Below are 25,607 nucleotides of genomic sequence, written 5' to 3'. Positions count from 1 at the left end.
AGAGAAAAAATTGAAAAGTATCAAGACCTGAAAATGGAAACAAGAAGGATATGGAATAAGCCAGTAGAAATTGTACCCATAAACATATGAACACTCGGCACGTCCACAAGATCCCTGAAAAGGAACCTGGAATAACTAGACGCTGAAGTAGCTCCAGGACTCATGCAGAAGTGCGTCTTACTAGAAACAGCGTACATAGTGAGAAAAGAGATGGAATCCTAAGGAGGTAGTAAGCAACCCGGAACCCCACAACTATATATATATATATATATATATATATATATATATATATATATATATATATATATATATACACACCCAGTCGAATAGGATAAGCTGCAGAAATAAACACACACACACACACACACACACACACACACACACACACACACACATATATATATATATATATATATATATAAGTCATATCACATTTCCGTGATTCATATACATATATCGAGCTACAATGTCCTTTAATATCTAATTCACTCTACCTCGGAATTAATATATTTTCATATATGCTTAACCGAAGGGGAATTTTTTCTCGATAATAGACTTGCCTGGACCAGGGCGCGAACCCATGGATCCTTTCAAATCCAGGAACGTCAGTGAAGCTTTTACCTACTACACCACCGCGAGAGGCTAAAAGTTCATGTCGCCTCTCACCCTCATATACCTTTCGCGCGCAGGTAATTAGTTGGTTTGGAGGCAACATCAACCCACCTCGATGGGTTGATGTTGCCTCCAAACCAACTAATTACCTGCGCGCGAAAGGTATATGAGGGTGAGAGGCGACATGAACTTTTAGCCTCTCGCGGTGGTGTAGTAGGTAAAAGCTTCACTGACGTTCCTGGATTTGAAAGGATCCATGGGTTCGCGCCCTGGTCCGGGCAAGTCTATTATCGAGAAAAAATTCCCCTTCGGTTAAGCATATATGAAAATATATTAATTCCGAGGTAGAGCGAAATAGATATTAAAGGACATTGTAGCTCGATATCCTATATTATTATATTATATATTAAATATATATATATATATATATATATAAACAATTTTAAATAAATTAAAGTGTTACAATGAGAACCCGTTTCGTCAATACATTTTAACATTTTAGAGATTACGCTGGACATCGAATGAAAGTTGGTTAATATTCATGCCCCCGCTCCCTAAGAAGAATCGAATTCTCAACAATCTAATATAGTATATATATATATATATATATATAGATATATATATATATATATATATATATTTTATATATATATAGATAGTATATTAAATTACGAGTGCAAAAAAGAGTCGAAATATATTTCACATGTAAGTACTATGATGAATCCATATTTAGCTCGAAAACGACCTCCTTTTGAGTAAACACAAATTCAATAAAATGGCTGACAGAAGAGGGAGGGGAAGGCCAAAGTTCAGGTGGAAAGATAAATTATTGAATGACATGAAGGAAAAGGATCTAAGAGAACAAGATGTACAGGACAGGAAGATGGAGAAGGCTGACTAGAAACAGCGACACAATATAGAAATGGGAAGAGCTGAAGGCAAACAAGAAGAATGATCAAACTGTATGTGTTTATTCGTATTTCACTCACAGTCTTCATTAATCTTGAAATTTAAAGGTGCATTTTAATAGTATGGATCATTATTTGTTACAACCTGTTGTACTAGATAGTTACATATAATTCATATGGTATTTTCAGTACAAATAAAATATGTTAGACGAATACTTTTTTTATATACAAGATTAACAATTTCCCGGCTTCTTGCCCATGTTACAGTCTTACACACTGAACATTGCAGTGACTGATACTAATTTCCTATTTCTGCAAAGCTCCGTTTTCATTATTTCATCTCGGCAGAAAAGATCTTTATAGAAAACAGGCATCAGGGAAGCCTGAGTTAAATATTTAAAGGTGCGGGCCATACTCAAGGTTTATTTACATTAAGGATAATTCGAAAAAAGGAAACGGCATTCTGAATTTCTTTTTTCAAGTGCGCTATGAAACAAACAACTAGGTAAGTCTATAACATAGAGGGTATATACCTGGAGTTGCGATCTATGGTCTATAAGTTATTTCAACAGGAAGTATGGTGACCTAAAAAAAATGTCCGTTAACACATAGGCCTAATTCAACAGGATTAACGGTAGCAACGAAATTTGCCCGTTACCACATAGGCCTCTTTCAACAGCAAGTATGGCGACTACAAAATTTACGAAAATAAGACCCCCATGGAAACTACAGCAAACGGCCCAGTGACACCATATACGCATACCACCTGAGAGTTAAATTACCAACTACTATCCTCTCACATAATCATTCAACAATATTGCACCTGCTTTCCTCTACATTCACCAATGTCTCTCGAGTCATTTTTTCATATTTACTGATAGTAACTATCTTCCCATTAATCATTAATTAGGGGTGGCTATTTGGGAATAAAATATTTTCACTGCCATAGTCAAAATCTGACTGCTAGACTCATGGATGAACCACTTGTGCATAAAACTTCCTCACTACTACTACTGCTGCTGCTACTACTACTAAATGTCTGATTAGTGAGTTTGCCTTACCTGGGCTTGCACCTCAAACTGCAATGTACAACGTTATTGACACCAGAACCATACCTGTCGAAAAAATAAAAAGGTGTTAAACCATGAAATACTGCACACACTCATCTATACACACGTAGACACATACACACACACACACACAGACACTCACTCACACACACACACACACATAATATATATATATATCTATATATATATATATATATATATATATACATATATATATATATGAAACATCTGTTGTCTCTAAGACACTCGTGATTTTTTTTTTGTTTTCAGCTATATTAAGTGGCAAATTTATACTAACTGTGGGTGCAAATTACCCTCTTGGGGGTAATTTGCACCCACAGCAAACAGGTAATTGTAATTGCTAAGTGCATCTGGCCCCGTCAGGAACTGAACCTGGCCTTTGACTTTGATAGAGAGATGGGACGGTCAGTTATCAAGACAGATTTATGTTGATATCGGAATGAGGTTTTCTATCATAATAAGAATTGTATTAAAAGAATTATATAATATACACATATATATAATATATGTGTATACATCTTAATATATATATCTATATATATATATATATATATATATATATATATATATATATATAGATATAGATATAGATATATATATATATATATATATATATATATATATATTATCTATATATATATATATATATATATATACACACACACACATACATACAATTTGTGTATATCTGAAACCATTACAAACAGACAAAACGGAGAAGTGATTCTTTTCAAAGCTTCGAACTTCGTATTTGTAATAACCCCCTAAAAGAGAATTGTGGATTCAAATATCAAGCACAGTCTTGCCTATAGGATACAACACAAGTCACCTTTCGAAGCTTTTACGTATTCTTATATAAATCTTGATCGAGATAGACACACAGTCTATTAAACAAACAAAAAATGAAAGTTTATTAAAAAAAATGGACACAACCAGTTGTAGTACCAGAAAAAATAAAACCACACGTTTCTACCCATTTCAATTACAGACACGTGTGTGTGTGTGTGTAACATTAGGAAAACCTCGCTCCTGCACTTCGAATTAACTGTTGGGATAGGGTGGAAAGAAGATAGAAGAAGGATAATATGAACGGGGTTCAGTAAAATGAATGAAATGGACCGACGAGACGCTAGAAAGAACCCTAAGTAATGACTACAGTGTACCGCATGAGGTGCACTGACGGCAGTGGGCCCCCTACGGGATCAGAGAGTATACAGAGGCAACCCCGCACATGAACTATAACACACATTCCTGGAACAGCGACGGACAATAACCGAATGTTGTCAGCAGAGGTGGTGGGTGTGGCACAGAGCACATTCAAGGGCACAATCCCGACAGCGCATAAAGGCCACCTCACACCGAAATGAGACGTCATGGTAAAACCTTCAGAGAAGTTTTATCAAGAGATCCTGTATGGCCGTGAGTTGCTGTTTATCCTTGACTATTTTTTCTATGTATGATCTCATTCCTTTTGTTCTCATTCAAAACTTTTGCGTTTTCTTCAACATTGAGCCACACAATGTTGATGCAAACGTCTGAATGAAAGCAAATTTGTCTTTCATCTGAATGTGATGCTGAGCAAATTGCCTCGGTGGTCTACCTACTTCCTTTGCAAGGAAAGTCGTATTACGAAACTCTCTCTCTCTCTCTCTCTTACGCCAGCGCGCCGGCGGGGTCAAACAGGTTAAAACACTGGCGACAATGGTCTGATAGTCGAAATGAATTTCAATAAATTAAAGTTTGATCATCCTTCAGCATAGTATTTCTTATGCTTACAGGTGTCCTATTTAAATGAAAATTTAACATTGAGGTAAAGTAGAGGCCACATCAAAGCAAACCATAGACATGGAAAGCAAAATTATGAAAAGCCAATCTTCTGAGTGAGTCTCGGCTGGCAAGGCAACCAGCCACTTCAGGAAGTGCGCTTGCAAAACATACCTTTGCTTCTCTGCACTTTGTTCTCAGAGATGCTGTGACTACTGCCACAACCATCTCCTTTGCAAGGCGGGTGTTCCTCTCCGCTCTCTCCCTTCCCCTCCCAAGTTCCTGCGCCCTTCAGAGCTGAGAGTTCGTTCTCGCTATCCACTTCACCACAGCTGATGAAAGAACAGGTCTTGGGTTGTGATCCCCTGGCGGGCGTAGGCGTGACGACGTTATCCAATTCGCTGTCTTTCCTCCGAAGTAAGATCTCGATGACGTCGCTGGCTCCCACTCTTTCCATTCCACATTGTTCAAGACAATGAGAGGATTCCCCCCCGTGAGGCAATGCTGACGGTTCAACCTCTTCCTGTGGGGGGCAATCTTCAAGTAGCTCGTCGACATTGGGCAGAGTCTGATCTCCTACAACTGTGTCGTCGTCGTCGTCGTCGTCATCATCATCGGCAAGCGTATCGGCTTCATCAGCTGGGGAGGATGATACAAGGACCTCTTTATTGCCTCCGAGCACCTGAATGAGATGTAATTGTTCAGTATCCTCACCAGCTCGTGGAGCTGAACTGTCTCCCAAAGTGGGACTAGTGCTATATGTGAGGTCGTTTACGGTTAAATCCCCGCTACCGGGCTCACTAACTGCGATTTCGTCGACGTTCACCTCATCGGAGCATCCAGTGATAGAAACTTCTTTCCCGGGTACTGGAGGACGACTGTTCATTAATTCCCTATAGGCATAAAGCCCTCCTCTTTCTTTGGCAGAATAAGCGCGCCTCAGACGCGACTTATTTTCGAAAGAGGTTCCACCAGCCTCCTCGACACCCTCCATCAAAAGGGTCCGACTACCGAACAAATTGTCTCTCGAACGACTTTTCACGAACGGTTTAAAGAAACCGAACTTCTTCATCCTGCGGACGCGGCAAAATGCGAATCAGAAGCGAACTTTTTTCTCTCTCTTTTTAACAGGTATTAACCTCACGTCATTAGGAGTACGTATTTAGGATAATCAACGACACGACACAGGCGACGACAAAGCGACTACTGAGAAGGGGGCTGTGGCTAAGGATCTGTCAAAAGATAAGACGCCGGATGCATACAAGATAACTAAAACACGCATCCGCATCTCGCTATCTGTCTAAACTCACGAATTACCTGTTACCCATTAGTGATCGAGTTGTTAATACCAAATACTATTCACAAGAATTGTCAGTTCCATATTCATGAATTTCTTGAATGATGTGTTTTCAGAGTCTGTCACTGTTCACACACACGTCGACGGCTGTCTTCAATTGTAGCGAATCTTCCATCTTTTGTCCTTTCTCGTTCGTCGGTCAATTAATCGAGTCATGCGGGCGGCGTGGAATCGAAGGGCCTTCTTAATCTATATTTGTCCATTCTCCAATATATATTTTCGGCCTGGGGTTATTATCCGTGCAGTGCCGATCAGATTTCGTGCGCCACTCGCGTGCTCTGTAGCTTTGTTCCTTGCTTATTCAATGCTCAGGGACTTTTGGTTATACTGCTTCCGTTCCTGGAGTCTCGCTGCTCTGCTCTCTCCGTAACAATGCTCGCGTATAGAATAGATGATGGAATTTAGGCCAACGGCAAAGCACCGAGACGAGACCTATGAGGCCATTCAGCGCTGAAATTGAAATGGAGCAGAAAGGTGCGAGGTGTAACTAAAGGAAAACCTGGCAGTTGCATCCTGAATCAATCGTTACGAAATGGTTGAGAAATACGATGGATGAAAAGGAATATACAAGGAGATAGAGTAAGAAGAATGAAGAGGGTTGCAGCTAAGGGCAAAAGGGACTGCTCGAGTATAAACAGGTGTAGGAGCCTAAGAAAGTTCATTACGAATTATAATCCAACTTGACTTTCCAAAGAACCTTTACTGCGGAACCTACTACATCCTCATCCGTGGTCTCTGGTTCTTTCGCCTTCATGTGCTTATTTTTTTAATGGAAGATAAATTCTGGTGTTTCTTCTTCTCCCATCGGTTATAATTCCCAACTCATGCCTTCATTTTTTTTCTTATAATTTCATTTCAGTTCGTGTACTCAGCCTGGTCTTTACCATCGTATTACTGTTTATAGTTTGCTAATTCTAAATTCATAATTTCTTTTTGTAAATTAAGTTAGTTTATGGCCAACTTTTTCAGCGCATCATTCATCTTTCCAGCCAGGTGTCTGTATTGTTACTCTCGGATTTCGATAATTATTTTACAATATATATATCTATATATATATATATATATATATATATATTATATATATATAGATATACTATATATATATATATATATATATATATATATATATATATATATAATAATAAATCAGGTATGGACACAAGTACATGCGACGGTACTTTTGGACGTGTACTGAGAAAAAGAGCAAGTACAAGTACAGAAGATTTGCCTGAGACTTAAGTCCAAGTCCAAGTAGTTCACATTGTTTAATGAAAAAGTGATCATTATCACTAAAATTCCACGTGTTATAGTCAAGATATTGTCACTAATTGTGCAGTTTTTTTATACGATTAGTTATGCAATACAGCAATACTTTTTAAAGCAAATTACCTACTTAGTAAAGTAAGTAATGTACTTAAAAAAGTACTTAAAAGTAATTTATTTTTCAAGTACTTTTTGGCCAAGTACAAGTACTCAAAATCTCGTACTTACGACCACATCGAAGTACAAGTACATGCGCTTGCACTCATGCCTTATATATATATATATATATATATATATATATATATATATATATATATATATATATATATATAATATATATATATATATATATATGTGTGTGTGTGTGTGTGTGTGTGTGTGTGTGTGTGTGTGTGTGTGTGTGTGTGTGTGTGTGTGTATTTATTATATATATATATATATATATATATACTATATATATATATATATATATATATATATATATATAACATAAAACCTATTTATATGAAACAAGCCCACCAAAGGGTCACGGACTTGAAATTCCAGCTTCCTAAGAATATGTTGTTAATTAGGAAGAAGTAAGGGGAGGTAACGGATAATACATAAAGAGCGGATCCCACTTATTAAAAAATAAATAATTAAATCAAATCGATAAAAATTTATTAAAACGCAAGGAGAATAGTATTCGAGTAGAGAGTAGTAACGCATTGCATCTTTGCTTGAACTTCTGAAGTTCCAATTGCAAGACATCCAATATATTCCACAGTCCAAAGGAGTGAAGCATAAAGGACCTCTGATTCTGAAACCGAGAAGTTCGACAGCGATTGTCAGCGAGGCACATTTTACTGCAAATTGGCGCTACTGTCCAGCGAATCTTGCTCTCCGCAGTTAACGGGGATCAGAGATCAATTTTGAATGCGAAAGATCTCTGTTGTAAACAACTTATGCAAAAGTGGCAAACAAGAAGCCATCCGTCGATGGTCCAACTAATACATAACTGCTACTAATAGTTAACAGAAACCTACCACCACGAACCACTCGATCTAAAAGAGATCAATCTCTGGCAGAAGCAGAAATCCACAACGGAAAACAGTATTCTAGTAAAGGAAGCACAACCGACCTGAAACAGGTTTCACTGGTTTTATTACTGCTATAAATAAATGAAGCCTTAAAAACAATGCGGTGTTTGCTGAAATTTTTATTGGTTCTACAGCTTTCACAGCAGCAGATAATAAAGTAGAATTTTACTTTTACTTATGTGCAGGCCTAGGACATGTTAAATTAATCACGTTTCACAATATGCTACAACTAAAACTTGGCCTTCTTCTATGGATTTGGCATAGGACAGAGCCACAAGTCTCTTTACGTTCAGCTTGTATATTAATACGACTTTCAGGGTAGTATTGGCCTTTCCTAAATACATTTAGCGTAACTGGTGTTATACTGTGAATTACTATTACTGCATGCTAGCCTAGCCTCCAATTATCTGTGACAAACGCGTCTCGTAATCCTACTTGGTTGATATAAAAGTGACCATCTTTGCAATCAAAATTCAGTAATACCCATTACCAAATGGTGGTAACTTTGCCCAGTCAATCACAGGTTGAGTTTTAAGTCTTATGCCCTTGTAGTGCACCCACCTCCTGGTGTAACTTAGCAATTTCTTATTTATTTTGCATAACGTAAAAGTTAACTGCCAATAAAAACAATAAAAAACTGCTCAATTTCATATCCTTTCTGTACTTCTCGACATCAGTTACCATGTGGATGAGACATGTGTTAGGTACAAACAACGTAGTAAGCAAGTTAATATAGAACTTTTTATGTGGAGACAACATTCTCGAATGTAAAACAGAATTTTAAATGGAAACAAAGAAGTGCTCACAAATTCTAGCCCAGTTAAAGATTTACGTACAGTGGACTTGCCATCAACAGGCAAAAAATTCTTCAACTTGATGTCACAAAGAAAATGAAAAATCATTCACTCACCTTCCAAATATTACTGAACCACAAATCTTGGTGCCTAACTACAAGTGAAAACTTGATGGTTTGTTTGTTTGTATGGTGATTTTACGTTGCATGGAACCAAAGGTTATTCAGCAACGGAACCAACGGCTTTACACGACTTCCGAACCACGTCGAGAGTGAACTTCTATCACCATAAATACACATCTAGGAGTCTGCCTCCTTTATTTATTTACAATACTACTAATTTGTATACCAGCACAACAGCAGCAGCAGCAAGAAGTGAAGATGAGTTGGGCTATAATTACTAGTGTAAGTTGGAGAGGCACTCAGCCAGGTAGGCCATGGTGCCCTCGATCAGGTTTTACTTTAAAACTTACAACACTATGTCAGGTTATGTTGGGATTGCTCAGTCCCACAGGACCTGACATCCTACATTAAATTCAGTTACATGTATCCTAATAATTGCCCTTATCTACCTTGTAATTTATGAATTTTTGCCTATTCCTCTTTGAGCAATTTATACAATAAGTTCTAGAGTAAATTATTCCACTTGTCAAGCACAGGTGCCAATCCTATGTACAGAAGTCTAAGCCATAATATGTAGTTTATCCCGCTTTGACTGTCATTTATACCTATCGTATTTTGGACTGGCATGTGATTAACCCAAGACCATAATCTAGATGGACAGTTGGGAACTATGATATTGGATGCCAAAGACAGCAAACATAAACTAACACATATGCGTAATGGTACACAATTAGATATAGCCAGTTAATTTAAGTCAACTTTTCCTCACTATACCTTTGCTCTGGTTTGGCCTTGACAGACACAAGCACCACTACTAGACTAAGGTACTCTAATTTTTAGGAAATTAACCCCTGTAAAGAGTAATGCAACCATAATTCCTACTAGTACTTTTAATTATATTCTAATGAAATTTACGATAACAAGTTAATGTCTTAAGAAGAGGTATGTCAGTTTGCCTCTGAAATGCCCAAAGGTTTTCTTAAGACAGTTCACTGATATGCCTATATTAATTCTACTGCTTTGTCGCACTGTATGCAGTACTGTACTGCTAATTACAAACTTCACATTCATCCAAGTTCCAACTTCTCACATCACAAACACAACATAATCAACATTCCTTGGAATTCTAATTAATACAATATCATTTTTAATTATATTTAAATATTGTCATTCCCCATATTCAACTTTCAATTTCTGACCATAAAGTGAGCAATATTCTCTTAAGTTTCCTCTCTACAAAGAGCTAATTTTCAAAACACTTGTGGCAACGTTCAATACCAATGCCATATGACAGTATACTACTTAAAACTGAAGACATCAACACACTTGTGACTCCAACAGCTTCTAGCACAACATGTTGGTTCAACAAAACTTTGTAACATGTCACTCAAGTTGTTTGGACAATGTAACTAAACCTCAGACCAGGCACTTCTGCTTGTTTGATTTACAGTAAAAGTGTATATGTTTTACTGAAGGAACAATTTCATTCTAAATATATGAAAATATTTTCTTAAGGTAGCTCTTTTTTATCTTAATGTTCACTTAACATTCCCACTCTAGAAAAAACTTTAAGTTACATTTTCAAGCTGTCTATTTGTTTTGCAACATGCTGTACATTACAGGGAAAATTAGCCTTCAAAGGAATATGATTCTCAATAGCCAGGAAAAAACTGGTCTCACACACACACTGGCTCAAAAATGTCTTGGCAAGAAGTTTGGCTAAGCTCCAATGATGTCACAAGTGTGACATAGCCATAATGCAGAACTTCCTCAGTGGGGCAAGGAAAACTGACAAAATGCTTGTAGTCATGCAAGCTGGTTTAAGAAAAAGCATGAGTTGCTCGCATCAAATGTTTGTAACAACATTTAGCAGCAATGTATAGAATTTCAAAATCCCCTTTTGATGGCTCATTGATTATTAGAAGGCAAGCAATATTACTGTATTACCTTTGCCGTTTCCCCATCTCATGTACTCTATTATAAAATAAAAAAAAGTGGTAGTTGATGGAAGATAATGTCCACTTGGAATAAGTGACAATTGACAAAAAAATGGAGCTGATATAGTACCTAATTTTAATCAATAAAGAAAAATACCAGATTTACACAGTTTGCATAAAAGAATGGATAATATATATATATCTATATATATATATAATATATATATATATGATATATATTACACCACAACACCACACAATTATATATATATATATATATATATATATATAATATATATATATATATATATATATATATATATATATATATATATATATTTCTCAAGATGGGACTTGAGATAAATCTAAATAGGAATAATGATGACAGTATGCAGAAATGGGTGAAATGATAAAAAGTGCAGAAAGACCACTAATACTATTGAATTTTCCAATTATATTCAATACAAGTTCTCGAGTTAAAATCTAATGAAAGATGAAAAAAGGCAAATCATACAATGGGCAGGTTGAACAGGACCTGCAAGCCAAAACAGACTGAAATGATATACCAAAGTAAGATTATACTTACAGTCTAGTAAAATCTGAATTGCTATAAACATGAATCATGGTAGGCCAGTGAAACTATGTTTAAGGCTCTTGCTTTAAAGGAGTTAAAGTACTGTATATAGCACAGCTGAACCATTTCCTTAGTTGTTGATATCAGCATCCAGGAAACTATGTGGGATACTACCTTTATAAAGTTCCTCATTGGACAAGAGGGTTGTTTGCTTGCCTATCAATCTGGTAGCCCGAGTTTGCTTCCCATAGCTGCCTGTGAGAAACCAGAGGAATTTATTTCTGGTGATTAGAAATTCATTTCTTAATATGTGGTTCAGATATCCCACAATAAGCTGTAGGTTCTGTCTCTAAGTAACCAATTGGTTCCTAGCCACATCAATAAATAAAATCTAATCCTTTGGGCCAGCCCTAGGAAAGCTGTTCATCAGCTCAGTGGTCTGGTTAAACTAAGATATACTTAACTTGAAGTGGCCAAATCAAATCTGATAACACTGAAAGTTGTTTAAGCAATCCAAAGGATTGTCAGTCACGTGGCATTCAGTTTGTAATGCCACATGTCTATAGCTTTGAGAGGGAAATAAGCACCTTGGGACACTTGACAAGGAGGTGTGACTAGTAAAATAGATGATTTGGTCTGCCAGCTAATCAGGTTGCAGCTACGCATCAGATGGATTGCGTCGGCTTTTGTTCTCAGCATTAGTTCAGCCAGTATATCTGTTTTGGGCATTGCAAGTTCACTTCACTGCAGACATCTGGTTTTTGCTACTGATTAGTTAATTGATATTCCACTTTGAAATTCCAAGCAAAATGCAAATGTATACTTTGGCCCGATTAATGGCAATGCTGTATTACGAAGAACAACCAAAATGTGGGCTAGATAATCTGGTGAGAGGATTCCTGCTTGCAGAAGTGTGTGTTCTGGTCAAGAATCTTGTAAAGGTACACTATAACCAAAATCTTCACAAATGTTTAGGCAATCATTTACTGGAGAGTCCAAAGTGCATATCTAATTACCCCAATAAAATTCAGAGGCCATGGGTTCTCATCCAGTAAAGGCAAGACAAAGAAAAAATTCAATTAGTACACAATAACCTGCACAATAAAATATGAGACAAATTTATGGCTTGTATGTGGATTTACCTTCTTGAATATTTTCAGTGTTGAAGAAGAGGTTGAAGAATGCACTGGAGAAGATAACTGAGCCATGCACAAGTTATCAAGATCACCAGGCAGGATCAAAGAAAACAGGCTCAGCTTGTAAGGTACACTAACATCATGTTGTAAGGTACATTGACTGTTGGAATACATTAAACATAGGAAAAGGCCCCTACCCCATTTACCTACTTTTTTCCTGACTAAACCATCTGCAAAATTTAAGTTCTGTATTTGGATTGCATAAGGGATAAGCGACTGAAAATTACAGTGCTACAGAAAAGTGTTCATCTTCTGAATTTTAAACTGGCACCAGCGCCTTTTTCATAAATGAATGTCTAATCCACCTCCTTCAAAAAGAATTCTGGAATCTGTCAACATGCTCTTTATATAAGAATAACTCTGCAACTCTGCAGGAATTCTGGCTTGTCTACCCAAACCATGAGTAAAGCTACCAAAATGAGTCTCAAGGATTGTCCATAAATGATGTTGGTTTCGAGTGTGTGTCTGCATCCACACAGTCGATAAAATAAAAATTCTGTATATACTATTTCTTCGATTATAAAGTCTATTATTTCCTAGAACACTAAACACCACGGATGATATTACCACACCTGGAACAAACTAATTACTGTATTGGTAAACTGACCACAAAATTATAATTTATTTCCCCAATCTCCTTCTAACGAATGATTACATATATACATATGAATAGTCAGTACATATATCTAGAACTGTTTTTTTTTAATATTTAAATATATCTCCATAAACTACAATCCCAAATTGCAGATTTTAGCATATCTTCTAATTTGTCAAGTTTGAAATTCCTGAAGATGAAATTATCCCACAGGCATTAAATTGGAATCATTACTATGATTTTACGTGTTTTCTCATTTAGTAAAGACCATGAATATCAAATGCCCTGATGCCAATGGCTATACACAGCATGACCTACAAATGCTTTTACTCAGCACTCAATATAATGTAATAACCTAAAGCATCTTGACTAAGACTCTCTAATACATCCACTTCAAGGTTATATAAAAAATATTAGATAAAATATTAAAAATGACTTAACCAGCACAATGATGGAGACGGTAATGAAATGTGATATTTGATCTGATTCAACTTCCTTCCATCATGACTTACCTTGGGTTAGTGGAGAAGCAAGTGACCTTGAGATAGTACCTGGAGAAGGCCGTGGGCAGGTGATGCGGCACAGCCTCCTGGTGCACCACCACCTGTTCTGAGCCAAGCCCGAACATGTGCTGTTTACGACCTTTAACTGCCACTGTGTAACACGATGTGATCACTTTTGATCACCATCACTTCATTACAAGATGCGATACAAGAGAAGCACAATTCAATTATGTTCTACACCTTCCAAGGTCAGGCACTCCGAGTGACACCCGTATTTCTTGTTTTCTTTCATGATTTTGAGTCTTGCCGTTCAGAAATTCATGTGATCTCCCTGCATATCAGACATACACTTCTCAAATAACTGATTTAAACACCACTCACATGAAACTGGAAAAATTAGACAAATAATTAATACTGAACACTCTTTTGTCAGTTATCTTCCCCATAGTACAGATAAAATTCTTGCAATCTTCCAAATAAATATCGTACTGGAGGTTACTTGCTGGTTGGGTTCTTCACTGCAAAGAATACTGGTGCACATACACATGAAGTTGTATCTAAATAAAAGCTGAACACAACATTTAATGTATGTTAATCTATCTAATAGATCATTTTACTCCACTTTTTGGTATAGGTCACATCTGTCTTTTTATAAAATCTACAACATCATTCATATTGAGGTATGGATCTGGGAATCCAGAGCACTTTGACAATGAAACAGATGCTGCTAGAAGGGATTGAGAAGAGGACTGACTTACCTATTTTGAAAAGTAATACTTGGTTTATACATGAAAAATTTTTAATTTCAGTTTTTTAAAATGTCATTTCCTTCAACAACAAGCAATCACTTGGACCTGAGCCTCTGTACAATGGTTACTTAGGGGAGATGGACTTGTAGCCTGCAAAATCATTAAGCAATCTTTGAAATTCCAGAATGACGGGATTAATGAGCCCAGTTGACTTGAATTAGTTACTGCGACAGAAGTCTTGCAGTTAACATGGTATCAAGATATGGACACAACTTTGTTAGCAAAGCCTTGGGGTGTTCTTCCAAATCATTTATATCTGTAAAAGACTCAGAGGCTAAAAATCAATTTCCATCACTGTACAGTGTTCCCCCATACTCACAGGGGGTGCTTACCAGAAGCAACCCCCCCCCCCCCGAATAGCTAGAATCCGCAAATAGTTGAAACCCCTATGAAAATGCTTAACACTGCCTATTTTGTTAGTTAAGACTCAAGAAAAACACACTCAAAATATCTATACCTGGTTTTTTTAATTAGTTTTCTCACAAAAAGTCATAAAGTGCACTTATGATGAAACATATATATATATATATATATATCTATATATATATATATATATATATATATATATATATATATAATATATATATAGCATCCCCCGCCAGTCCCCGGGTTACAACGGTGTCGGCTTACGACGTTCCGAGGTTACGATGCTTGTCAATAGACGTTATTTCCAGGGTTACGACGCCTACAACGCTCATCTGGGAGATGAAATATGACACCAAAAATGCAAAATAATCAATATTTGAAGGGGTTTTTTTGATGAAAAATGCCCTAAGAATGCAGTTTACATAGTTTTCAATGCAATCAAAGCATTAAAAGTAAGGTTTTCTTAGGATTTTTGACGATGTTCCGGCTTACGACCGATTTTCAGGCTTACGACAATTTTCGGCTTACGACGCGTCACAAGAACGGAACCCCCGTCGTAACCCGGGGACCGCCTGTATATATATATATATATATATATATATATATATATATATATATATATATATATATATAGATATATATATATATATATATATATATATTATTATATATTTTTATATATATAACAGGAATTTGTGGATATGTATTTTTGATAGCAAAACACCGCCAATAGGTTAATTCTCCCTGAATAATGGGGCTATATGTTCAGAGTGAAATCCACAAATATAAAGTCCGTGAATCTGGAGTGTGCGAATACGGGGGTAAGGAGAGAAGGAGAGAGAGAGAGAGAGAGAGAGTTCACTTGTAACTTGTATCAGCAGATACCCGAGTCATCTAGACCCAGAAGTCATAGAATGCTATACGAAGATAAAAAGAAAATGGATTTGGCTCCTACCTACTTCTTTGAGTCAAAGAAGACAAGACCTGCTACCAATATAGGTGCGTGAAAATATGAATTCACATATTTTCAGGTTATATCTCTATAGTAATGCCTTACATGGGTTGTCTCTAGTAAAACCTTCAAAAGGTAAAAGGAGACTGCCAGCAGAATCAAATGTAAAGGTAACCACAGTGCTAAGGTACTGAAATTATGAACTTTACCATTAGCTTAAGTGCTTACAACTCCAGAGGCAGATGACTAAACTCTCAGAACAACTTTCCTCAGCCAAAAGGTGATGGTGCTTTTGGGTGTCTTGTGTTTAACCATGAAAATTAATAAAAGTATATATTGTAATCATGAATCCTCCCCTTTCTAAAAACAAAGGTCTCTTTTGGTAACACCTTAAGGGATAGCTTGGCAGGAGAAGGTCTCCTTTGTTCATAGCTACACAAGTAGTGCACGAATAACAAAATTAGGTGATATGAGGTGAGGAAATTGTTGGCATCTTTGCCACAAAACCTAACATGTACGACTGACCAATACTTTACAGTTCTTGGTACATGATATCCAACAGGATAAGACATTAAGCTCACTCTCTGAGCATATGTTGAGGCTAAACAGAAGGCTGTCTTCAAAGTTCAGTTACTTTAAGATGGAAGCTCGTTAGGTTTAGATATATCACCCTAGGAATTGGAATGGAATATAGAATTCAGGTCAAGTGCCAAGCAATGGGACCTATACTATTAACACCATTCAGTGCTGACAGAGAAACTGACAGTAAGAAGGTTTCAAAGGTGTAACAGGAGGAAAACCTGGCTGCTGCCCTATGAAACATTTGTTAGAGGGTGAGAAGTCGGATGGAAGAACAAGAATGTAAACGGAGGTACAGTAAAAGGAACGAGAGGTTGCAGCTAAGGGCCGAAGGGATGCTGCAAAGAACCTCAAGTCAGTGCACCATGTGAAGTGCACTGACAGCACTACCCCTTACAGGGATATCACCCTAAGGGTTTCAATCATTTCTGTGGAGCTTCTGTTTTGAGGTGCTAGCTCTTATAACTAATACAATGAGTCCAAATCAATAACCTTGCACTTTAAAGGCCTACAAAAAGCTTGAATTTTAGCTATCTATTGCTGAAGCAAACAACTTCCCACTCTCCCAAAGGACAGTAAAAAAAAATCTATTACTGAGGGGACAGCTACACTAAGAGAACCTTTTTCTCTGGAACTCCAATTACTGTGCCTGAGGCCGTCTGAAAGCTGAAACATTATCTGGAGTGGCAATGGCCTCTACAGTGTCTGATAGAAAATCCTCACTTGTAAAGGTACCACTTGATAGCCTCCACAAGCACATCTGGAGGAACCGTCAAGAATAATTTCTCTCTTAAGTGGCAGGATCCTTGAGCGGTCTAGCTGCAACCTCTCGGAGACCTTTCTTCAAGCAAGGCATTGTGCCAGGTCATATTTGGAATGCTTCTTGTGGTTACCGAGTCAGACAAACCCATTAGTTTTGGGATAAAATTATATTTCTCATCTAAGACATTATGAAAATCAATTATCTTAAATTTGCACTCAAAACTGTTTCTACTATCCATAAAAGCTTGATTAGCAGTAATACTGTCTAACATAGTACCTACTGTAAGCTTCAAAGTAACTAATACTGTACTACATGTAATCTGAAGCCTAACCCTTTGCATTAAGCAATAAGGTTACTTAGTTTATTGAAAAAATATACAATTCATACAATTATGTATGTAAACATAAATTTATTAAAGAGTGCATTATTTTAATTACAAAAATCAATGGGAGCAAAACATAATTTTCCTTTTTTTATATATTTTGTCCACAATACAATATTAAACATATAAATGGTAGGTGAACACTTCACTGATATAATCCAAGTACATCATGAGTATACCTACACAAATCAACAACTATATCAGGCTCTACATCCATCAAAATGGCCACACCTGCAAAATTCAACCTATTATATTTTGTCCAGCAGTCATCAGAGAAGGGACAAGTGGGTGGGGTGGTGGAAGGGAGTGGATCCTGGTATCAAAATATAACAGCTTGAGAACATTAGTTGTTCAGAACGAGATATTCACATTCTTCGTGATTGGTGCAGTGCAAGTCAACTTACCTAACAGTCCACTTCTTACCCTACTGTGCACACCGGACAGCACCAAAAGAGAGAGAGGCATAGATCCATGCTTTGTCCACCTGTTAGGATTGAGGTCATGTGAACACAGAATCATCTACTCTTGATGATGAGCTTTTGGCATACAGCTAAAGGTTCTAATAAAGATCAGCTCTCCGTGGAGTCCAATTACCTAATTCTTAAGAACAGTTCTATCAGAGGTCCACACCAATTTTGAAAAGGCTCACACTGCTTAAAACTTTAACAGTTAACTTCAATTGCAAACTCTTCCTTAAAAAAGATATCCATTTAAGCAGAGAATTATGGCAAATGTGGCCACATCCCAGCTACATGTGCATCAAATTTTATCAGCACCTGAAAATAGTAGTCACTGAGACTGCATAGCAAGAAGAAAGACAGCTTAAAAAGATTCTGTACTGAAACTATAATGAGAAAGAGACAAAGTATAGATATCCAGATTCATCACCAGGGAGAAAAGAGATCCCTCCAGTTTGCTAGTGTTGTCATTTGCCACACACCTTAAGCATCTGATATAAATTTCCTATACTGAAACCATGGGATTTCAACAAGGCACTCTTCCATTCAGAGTATAACCTGACAAACAGAAACATCAAACTGAGGTTTAAGAAACTTAGGCAATCTGAATATGAGGATAGACTCAAGTTTCACTGGTTTGACCTGTTCTACTTTATCAAGTTTAACCTTCCTTATACACATGGGTATTTATTCACACAACACTGGTGTAGGTCTTGTAACTGGTGGATAAATTCAGACAATTGAATACACATAATAAAAATACTCAGGTACAACTTTCCAGATTTTAAAAAATGTTATCCAGTTTTTTCTAAAAATCAGTATTGCAATTTAGAGCTGCTACCCATTGCAGTAAGTAATCGAAACAGACTTTTACGTCTAGCAATTTGAGTTCAATAGCCTTGCCTATTCATTTTAGTATGATTAACATTCTATGGTGAAATTATTGAAGGTTGGCCTAGCCTACAGTGATCTATGACCATTATTCCCATATCACACTGAAACTCAAAGCTGACAGTGTTTGATATGTTGCAGATGAAACATTACTTAACACTTATGATATGCACATATGAAAAATAACCAACACTAAAAAACACATTAGCTTCTCTGTATCTTACATATACATAAATGTAATTTTTAATAATTGGTGTTATAATTTTAAGGGGGTTGTTTTGTGAAGTGGTCTTGATGAGTCAAAAATGACTGATAGTCACTGTACTGTATGTTTTAAGTGAAAAACAAAGACTATGGACAACCAACATTCTGTCAATACTAAGTACTGTACTATCACATATCAAGCTACTGAATGATGTCTAGACAGAGTTTAGTAACACTAGATATTTATTATACATAATATGTCCAGTTTGACCGTATTTGTTTGTAGTTTTTAGCCACTTACCAAAAATCTTACTTTTGTGTTCTCCAGCAGATGGCAGTAGAGAATAGTTAATCTATTACCATTTTTTACTTGTCATGACCACTTAATAAATACATACTGGAAAAACATAAAAGTAACATTTAAACTGTTACCTCACATGCAAGACAAATGAGAAGGTGACCTATCAGTTAGTATCACTTATATCACACAAAACACAAGACTTTAGTCAGATTCAATGGACTGGTATCCTTTATTTGCTTGATATAGTACATGAATAAGATGAATTCTCATCAACACCAAATTCAGTAATAAAAGTGACATCCACACTAAACAACAGTAATCAAGTAAAGGAAGGAAAAATGGCTTACAACAGGTTACAATCATTTCATCACCTTTATAAATGTAAGAGGCCTTACGGTACAAACTCATTTAGCAGAGTCCCCTTCACGTGAAGGTGAGGATGGGGTGAAAAATCTGTACAAGACCTATTAATCAACAGTGCTTCTGTTTTACTGGATTCCAACCTCATACCCACAAAATTCACCTTTCACTGATCTGTTCCATGTCACAAATAAAACTGAGGGCAGTTTCATTTCTCATAAGTGGGGACTTTACTACACTCCCAAGTGTTGCACCATCGGCATAAGGAACAATCTCATTTTCCAGGCCGCCAACAACCATCACTTGTATACGGTAAAAATAACCAACCACTCCAAGATTCTGAAGTTTATAAAAGTACCTTATGATTTACTAAATCAAAAGCAGTACTAAAATCTATTTGAATTACTCTATAACCAAAACCATTATCAAGATTCTCTTGCCAATGGCATGTCAAATACAAAAGAGCATCACAAGCACCTACTTCCTATATGCATATAGTACTGACTACAGTATCAGTCAACAATCCTTTGGATTCCACATGCACTTGTATAGTGGCTTAAAAATAAGTTTTTTTTTTTCCTTTTTTGCAATTCTGGAGAGCAGAAGGAGAACAGAAATTGGCCTGTAGTTAGTGTGATCTGTGGATATGCTATTCTATGTAACAGGCACTGTATCAAAAAGCTTGTACTCATCTGCAAAAATGCTCTGTCAACATAAAAATCAAGAAAGTCTACTAATCTTGGAGAGACTTTCTTTATATCTTGTACAGTATTTCATTACCAATTGATATGTGCAACACACGAAGCATTTTCTGACTGTTTCTTTTCTTGTAAATATGTATTTTTTACCAATCTTAGATGAGTAATTCATGTTGAACACAGAAGGAAGTAAAAAATAAATACAACATGAGATAAGCAAGCTGAAAAACAAATGGCTCTAGTTTTTGGAGTGAAATTATTGTCATGTATGTATTTACCCAATGATCTAGTAGAGTATTTCTATGATGGATTTCTATTTACAGAGTAACTACCTAATTTTATCATTAACGTTCAAAAGACAAACTTTATCCATATAAAACAAGCCCACAGGGGCCACTGACTTGACATTCCTTAAAAAGTTGTAACAAATGGTAATGCGAAAGAGAAAGAGATTACTTATTAAAACAGAAAAAATATATTAATTAATAAAGATAAACATGTAATTCACTAAAATATGAGAATTGTTTTAGGTTAGTAATGCACTGCATCTTTGCCAGAACTTTTGAAGTTCTAATTGCATGACATCCTAAGGGGGACTGTTACCCAGTCAAATGGTGCTAGGTATAGAGGAATAAATAGGTACAAAGATGGGTGCCAGCCAGAATACCCTAGGCCTTTCATGAATCAGCCTGTTTTGATCATTATTTTACCCAGGCTATCTTAGACTAGCATTTTATTATAAAATTATCTAGACTTTGAGAGATAGCTAAACTACAGCCTACAAGATTAAATTGAATATAGAATTTGGCCTACGTGATTAGATACAAGCCTACTAAGCCTACTTAGGGCCTAGGTAGTACCTAGCTATGCGGTGGCTTTGAAACTGAAAATCTTGCCTACTCCTAAAGACTGCGGATATGCATTATGTTCGACAAGCCACGTCAAAGAAAAGGAAGCTGTCTAAGACAAAAACAACAAGACTAAAATGTTCTGACAATAGTAGCTATGACCTTGGCTGTAATTAGGGCGGAAAAGACGTACAGATGACTAGGGCTGGACATTTCTTTAGTAAATCTCTTGGATTTTCAGCATAAAAACTTAATTCACAATACTTTTAATCGTGTCAGAATAAAATTTAATTCTAAAATCAAAGGGCCGTTTCCCAAAAACGGAAACTAATGCCAAATGTCCACAGCTGAGGCGACTGTTTGGGGAGCCATGTTTGTTTACATGTGACGTAGTAAGTGAGCTGCGAGATTGCTAGGGAGAGGGGGTTGCCAGGTGACGTCACATTCTCAAGGCTGGTAGCTCCTGTTTTTACGCGCCGAAAACAGGTCTTTGTCGATCTGCCCCAGGAAAGTGAAACCCCAAAAGATATGACTTAAGCAACGAAGTCTTATAACGGTAAAGTATGCCATCGTGAATGCGGGAACTATTGTTCCGCTGTTTAGCAGTACACCGAGAGGCCACAGAAGGTATCTATCTTTGCTGTAGTTCAAATTATTGTTAAGCGCCCACTTCAAATTTAAAAATAGCACTACAAACTGCAAGGGAAGGGCTTACTCAGATTCTTGCTACAATACATATGTGTCGGTAAACGAAAAAGAAACAAATGACATTAGCACGAGTAGTTCCCCCACAAAACAAAAGGATGTAAGTCTTGACTTCTGACCCAATTCAAGAGGGCTACCCAAGTGGATATCTATTCATCCAGAATTGCGCAATGAAGTAAAGGATTTTGAAGTTCCATTCTCTAAGTAGTAACACCACTCCTAATGAAGTTAGTGCGAAGTCCCTTTCACGGGAAATAAGATAACAACTCATATATGTTTTACAGTAAAGTTCACAAAACGATTATTTATCATATCGATAACCATTTAATCAACGAAGTCCATCACCACAGACAGTAAGCCAATAAAGTTTTTTTTTTTTTGTTTAAATATGTTAATTCGTCAGCACAGTCGTCATTTTATTTCTGGAAAATACAACGCATCACTGGAACACAATCACGACGACGATAGTGTATCTTTCGTTAGCGCACATTCGACCACCAACCAAAGACTCACGTCCCACTTCCACGTCAGGCTATGAAATACTGCCACTTCTTCCTCTCACTGATCTCAGTCTCCGGGAGACTACTTTCGCTCCAAATCGCGACTCCACCTCCTCCACCTTCACCCCCATCTCTGCCTCCTTACAGTCTCCCTCCATCCCTCCACTCCCTCTATTCCTCAACCCCCAGGCGTGACTCGATTACTCCCTACCTCTCTAGCAACCCTACGATACGGCCTACTTTACTCCCAGTTACCTTGTAGCGCTAAAAATATATCGTCTGTTGCATCAATCTAGAATATGAACATCAGCTAAGTGGAAAAACGTGATTTTGGTCTGTTCATTTTCCACTTTTCTAACAATTCCCTTCTCGTCTTCAGGGAGTGACTGAATAAATTACCATGTGAGGAGATGAATGCTGATACCTGGACTAAGAAGTAAGAACATTCAAGGACACGCACTTTAAAAGACCTCGAACCTCGAACATCAGTGATTCTTGATACGTGTATCTGACGAAGGAAAACAAGCATAAACGAGACATCAGACAAATGTAGCGAATAATTACACGGTTGAGCCTAATCGCACATATAGAAGTAGTCAAATGCCTATGCTAGAACTGTGGCTATTTGTAGTACCGACTAGGAGGTGCAGGATTTCGCTGGCTGGTGTTTAAAGGTGGGGTTATGTTTATAAATGAGGAGAGCTTCCATAAATGTAGGAGCGTGGTGGTGAATGCAAGACAACTTACCGAGCCCACCCTTTTTTAGATCAGTCTTCTCCAACTGGTCATGTCACAAAAAGTTGCCCTCGACTACAATCTGTCATGCGATATCAATAGGGGTTCTAACAACCACAACAGGCGTGGAAACAGGCGATTCTGTCCTTGAGACAGGGAACAGATGGCAAACAGGAGAGGAAATAAGAAACGGTCTTCCTTGGGAGACGAAAAGCTCAGCGCTCACGTGGAACACGTACCAAGCGTATCGAGGTTACGCGGTACCTTCAAGCAAACGCACCGTTTCTAACCAGGCAACCAAACACGGGTTCTTAAGAATAACTCAGATGAAAACATATACATCCTACCTCATAATATTACTCATACTACTAGTTGAAAAAAAAAATAATAAAGAGAAAAATGACTTCTTAAAGAACAGATTCCTTACCTGGACCTTCTCTCTTGTCCTACAGTCTTACCTGAAAAGATAAAACGGATATTAGTCAAATATGGACATTCGTATTACTTGAGCTCACTTGAGCTTCCATAGATTTGAAAGCACTAGCAGAGGAATAATAAATAAATATAAATAAAAAACGGGCACCTACCAACAAGAGATAATAAATATATAATATACACCAACATTATGTGAGACATGTCAGTGAATTTCTTAAGTGCCAAGGCTCTTAAAAGTAGCATTACTATACTCGTGGTATTGACCTAACGACGGAGAATACAACTGAAGGACAGAAGTGGTGCACAGCAAGATATTTCACACAAAAAATATGGAGAGGAAGAGATGTCTAACAACGAAAAAGAAGCTACCCGTTAAAGCAACGTTATTTTCGATTACTTTCTAAGTGATAAAGCTACGGGGAGACTGCAGACTCCAGAACAGAACAATACATCCAGCAACTGTAAAATAGAAAACCCGGGGGGCATGTGGCAGTGACACCGTCACCTCTGTGGGCACGCAAAGCTTTAAAGCCAATACACCAACTTTTACGCCTGCGTTATACAATATGTTTTTCACTGCTGAGAGAGAGAGAGAGAGAGAGAGAGAGAGAGAGAGAGAGAGAGAGAGAGAGAGAGAGAGAGAGAAACTCAAGTCGGAGGTAACAAAGAATTGTAAAATATTCTGAACGGAGTCCATCGTATCAGGAAATTACAGATTTTGTTGAAAGTCATGTGTAGCAGAACACACAAAGGATTAACGTGTTACAAAAGGGCGCATTAATGATTACTGAAGCGTTCGCGAGGATCACATGAAAGATTACACTGACGTTATTATTAACATTATTATATGATATTATAGAAGCCCACCAAAGGGTTGACTTGAAATTCAAGCTTCCAAACAATATAGTGTTTATTTGAAAAAAAGTATATAACAGAAAGTAATCAGAAATACGGAGGGAAGAGATCAGTTATGAGAAAAGAAAGAAAATTAACAACTAAACAAATAAAAATATAAGTAAATTGCCGCAACACAATACAAGGAGAACTGTTATATAATAGTCATGGGCTGCATCTTTCTTTGAAATCTCGAGGTTCCAACTGCACAACATCCTCAGTAGGGAGACTTCCCACTGGGCTAATTTTGAGAGAGAGAGAGAGAGAGAGAGAGAGAGAGAGAGAGAGAGAGAGAGAGAGAGAGAAGACTCAAGTTGACGATACTGAAGTGTACCGATTTCATGAGAGGCGACGCAAAATTCCAAGTATGGGTCAGTGTGTCCGTGAGTGTCTTCATGCCAGCGAGGGCACCACTATGAAAAATAAATGCGCCTCGCTGTCGAAATTCTCAGATTCAAAGGTCCTTTATTCCAAACACTGTTGGCCTAAGGAACATCTTCCCGGAGGAAGCTGTGCAAGATAAGTAGCTTATTATTTGGAAGCTTAAGTGTTAAGTGAATGATCCCTGTGGGCTTACTCCACATGAATAGAGTTCATCTTCTGAATAACAATCATAATAATACACAAAAGTTTTTAAGTAACCAAACCACCAGGCCAATTATGAGTTAGCATTTTCAGGAGAAAATGGAATTGCGCTAAGGAAGTCAATTCATACACAATGGCTAATAACCAAGGGAATAAAACAAAAAAAAAACCAAGTCTTGAAAGGACGTGATTAAATAGCTGCTCCTTTCCTTCAAGGAAACTGAACTTTGGCCCCCTAGTGGGTGAACCTCCTAACACCACCACCACTTGTCCCTGAGGTTCCATTATAGACGTATAAATCTAGAATCTATTCGACGTTTTTTTTACCAGACACGTACGTAGTGTTT

The 25,607-nt window shown here is 37.1% G+C and overlaps 1 protein-coding gene across 16 annotated transcripts in view; it reads right to left on the bottom strand.

Moving 5' to 3' along the window:
- The window catches only part of LOC135220788 (IQ motif and SEC7 domain-containing protein 1-like), a 192,586-nt gene that overhangs the window by 116,946 nt on the left and 50,033 nt on the right, over positions 1–25,607 (bottom strand). For 7 of the 16 annotated variants that reach the window (XR_010315799.1, XM_064258269.1, XM_064258270.1 and 4 more), the window contains exon 3: positions 2,582–2,635. The exons of 2 other annotated variants lie outside the window; for them this stretch is intronic. Coding sequence is in view for 13 of the 14 variants with exons in the window: in XM_064258269.1 (XP_064114339.1) it covers positions 2,582–2,635 (54 nt within the window). In the remaining variant the exon portion in view is untranslated. Of the gene's footprint in view, positions 1–2,581; positions 2,636–11,513; positions 11,567–13,804; positions 14,183–22,613; positions 22,750–25,607 lie in introns of those variants that run through there. 7 more of the 16 variants (XM_064258273.1, XM_064258277.1, XM_064258278.1 and 4 more) reach the window with 4 other exon arrangements.

Source organism: Macrobrachium nipponense, chromosome 2 (assembly GCF_015104395.2).
Source record: "Macrobrachium nipponense isolate FS-2020 chromosome 2, ASM1510439v2, whole genome shotgun sequence".
Taxonomy (NCBI): domain Eukaryota; kingdom Metazoa; phylum Arthropoda; class Malacostraca; order Decapoda; family Palaemonidae; genus Macrobrachium; species Macrobrachium nipponense.
This window is presented reverse-complemented; position numbering and strand designations above follow the sequence as displayed.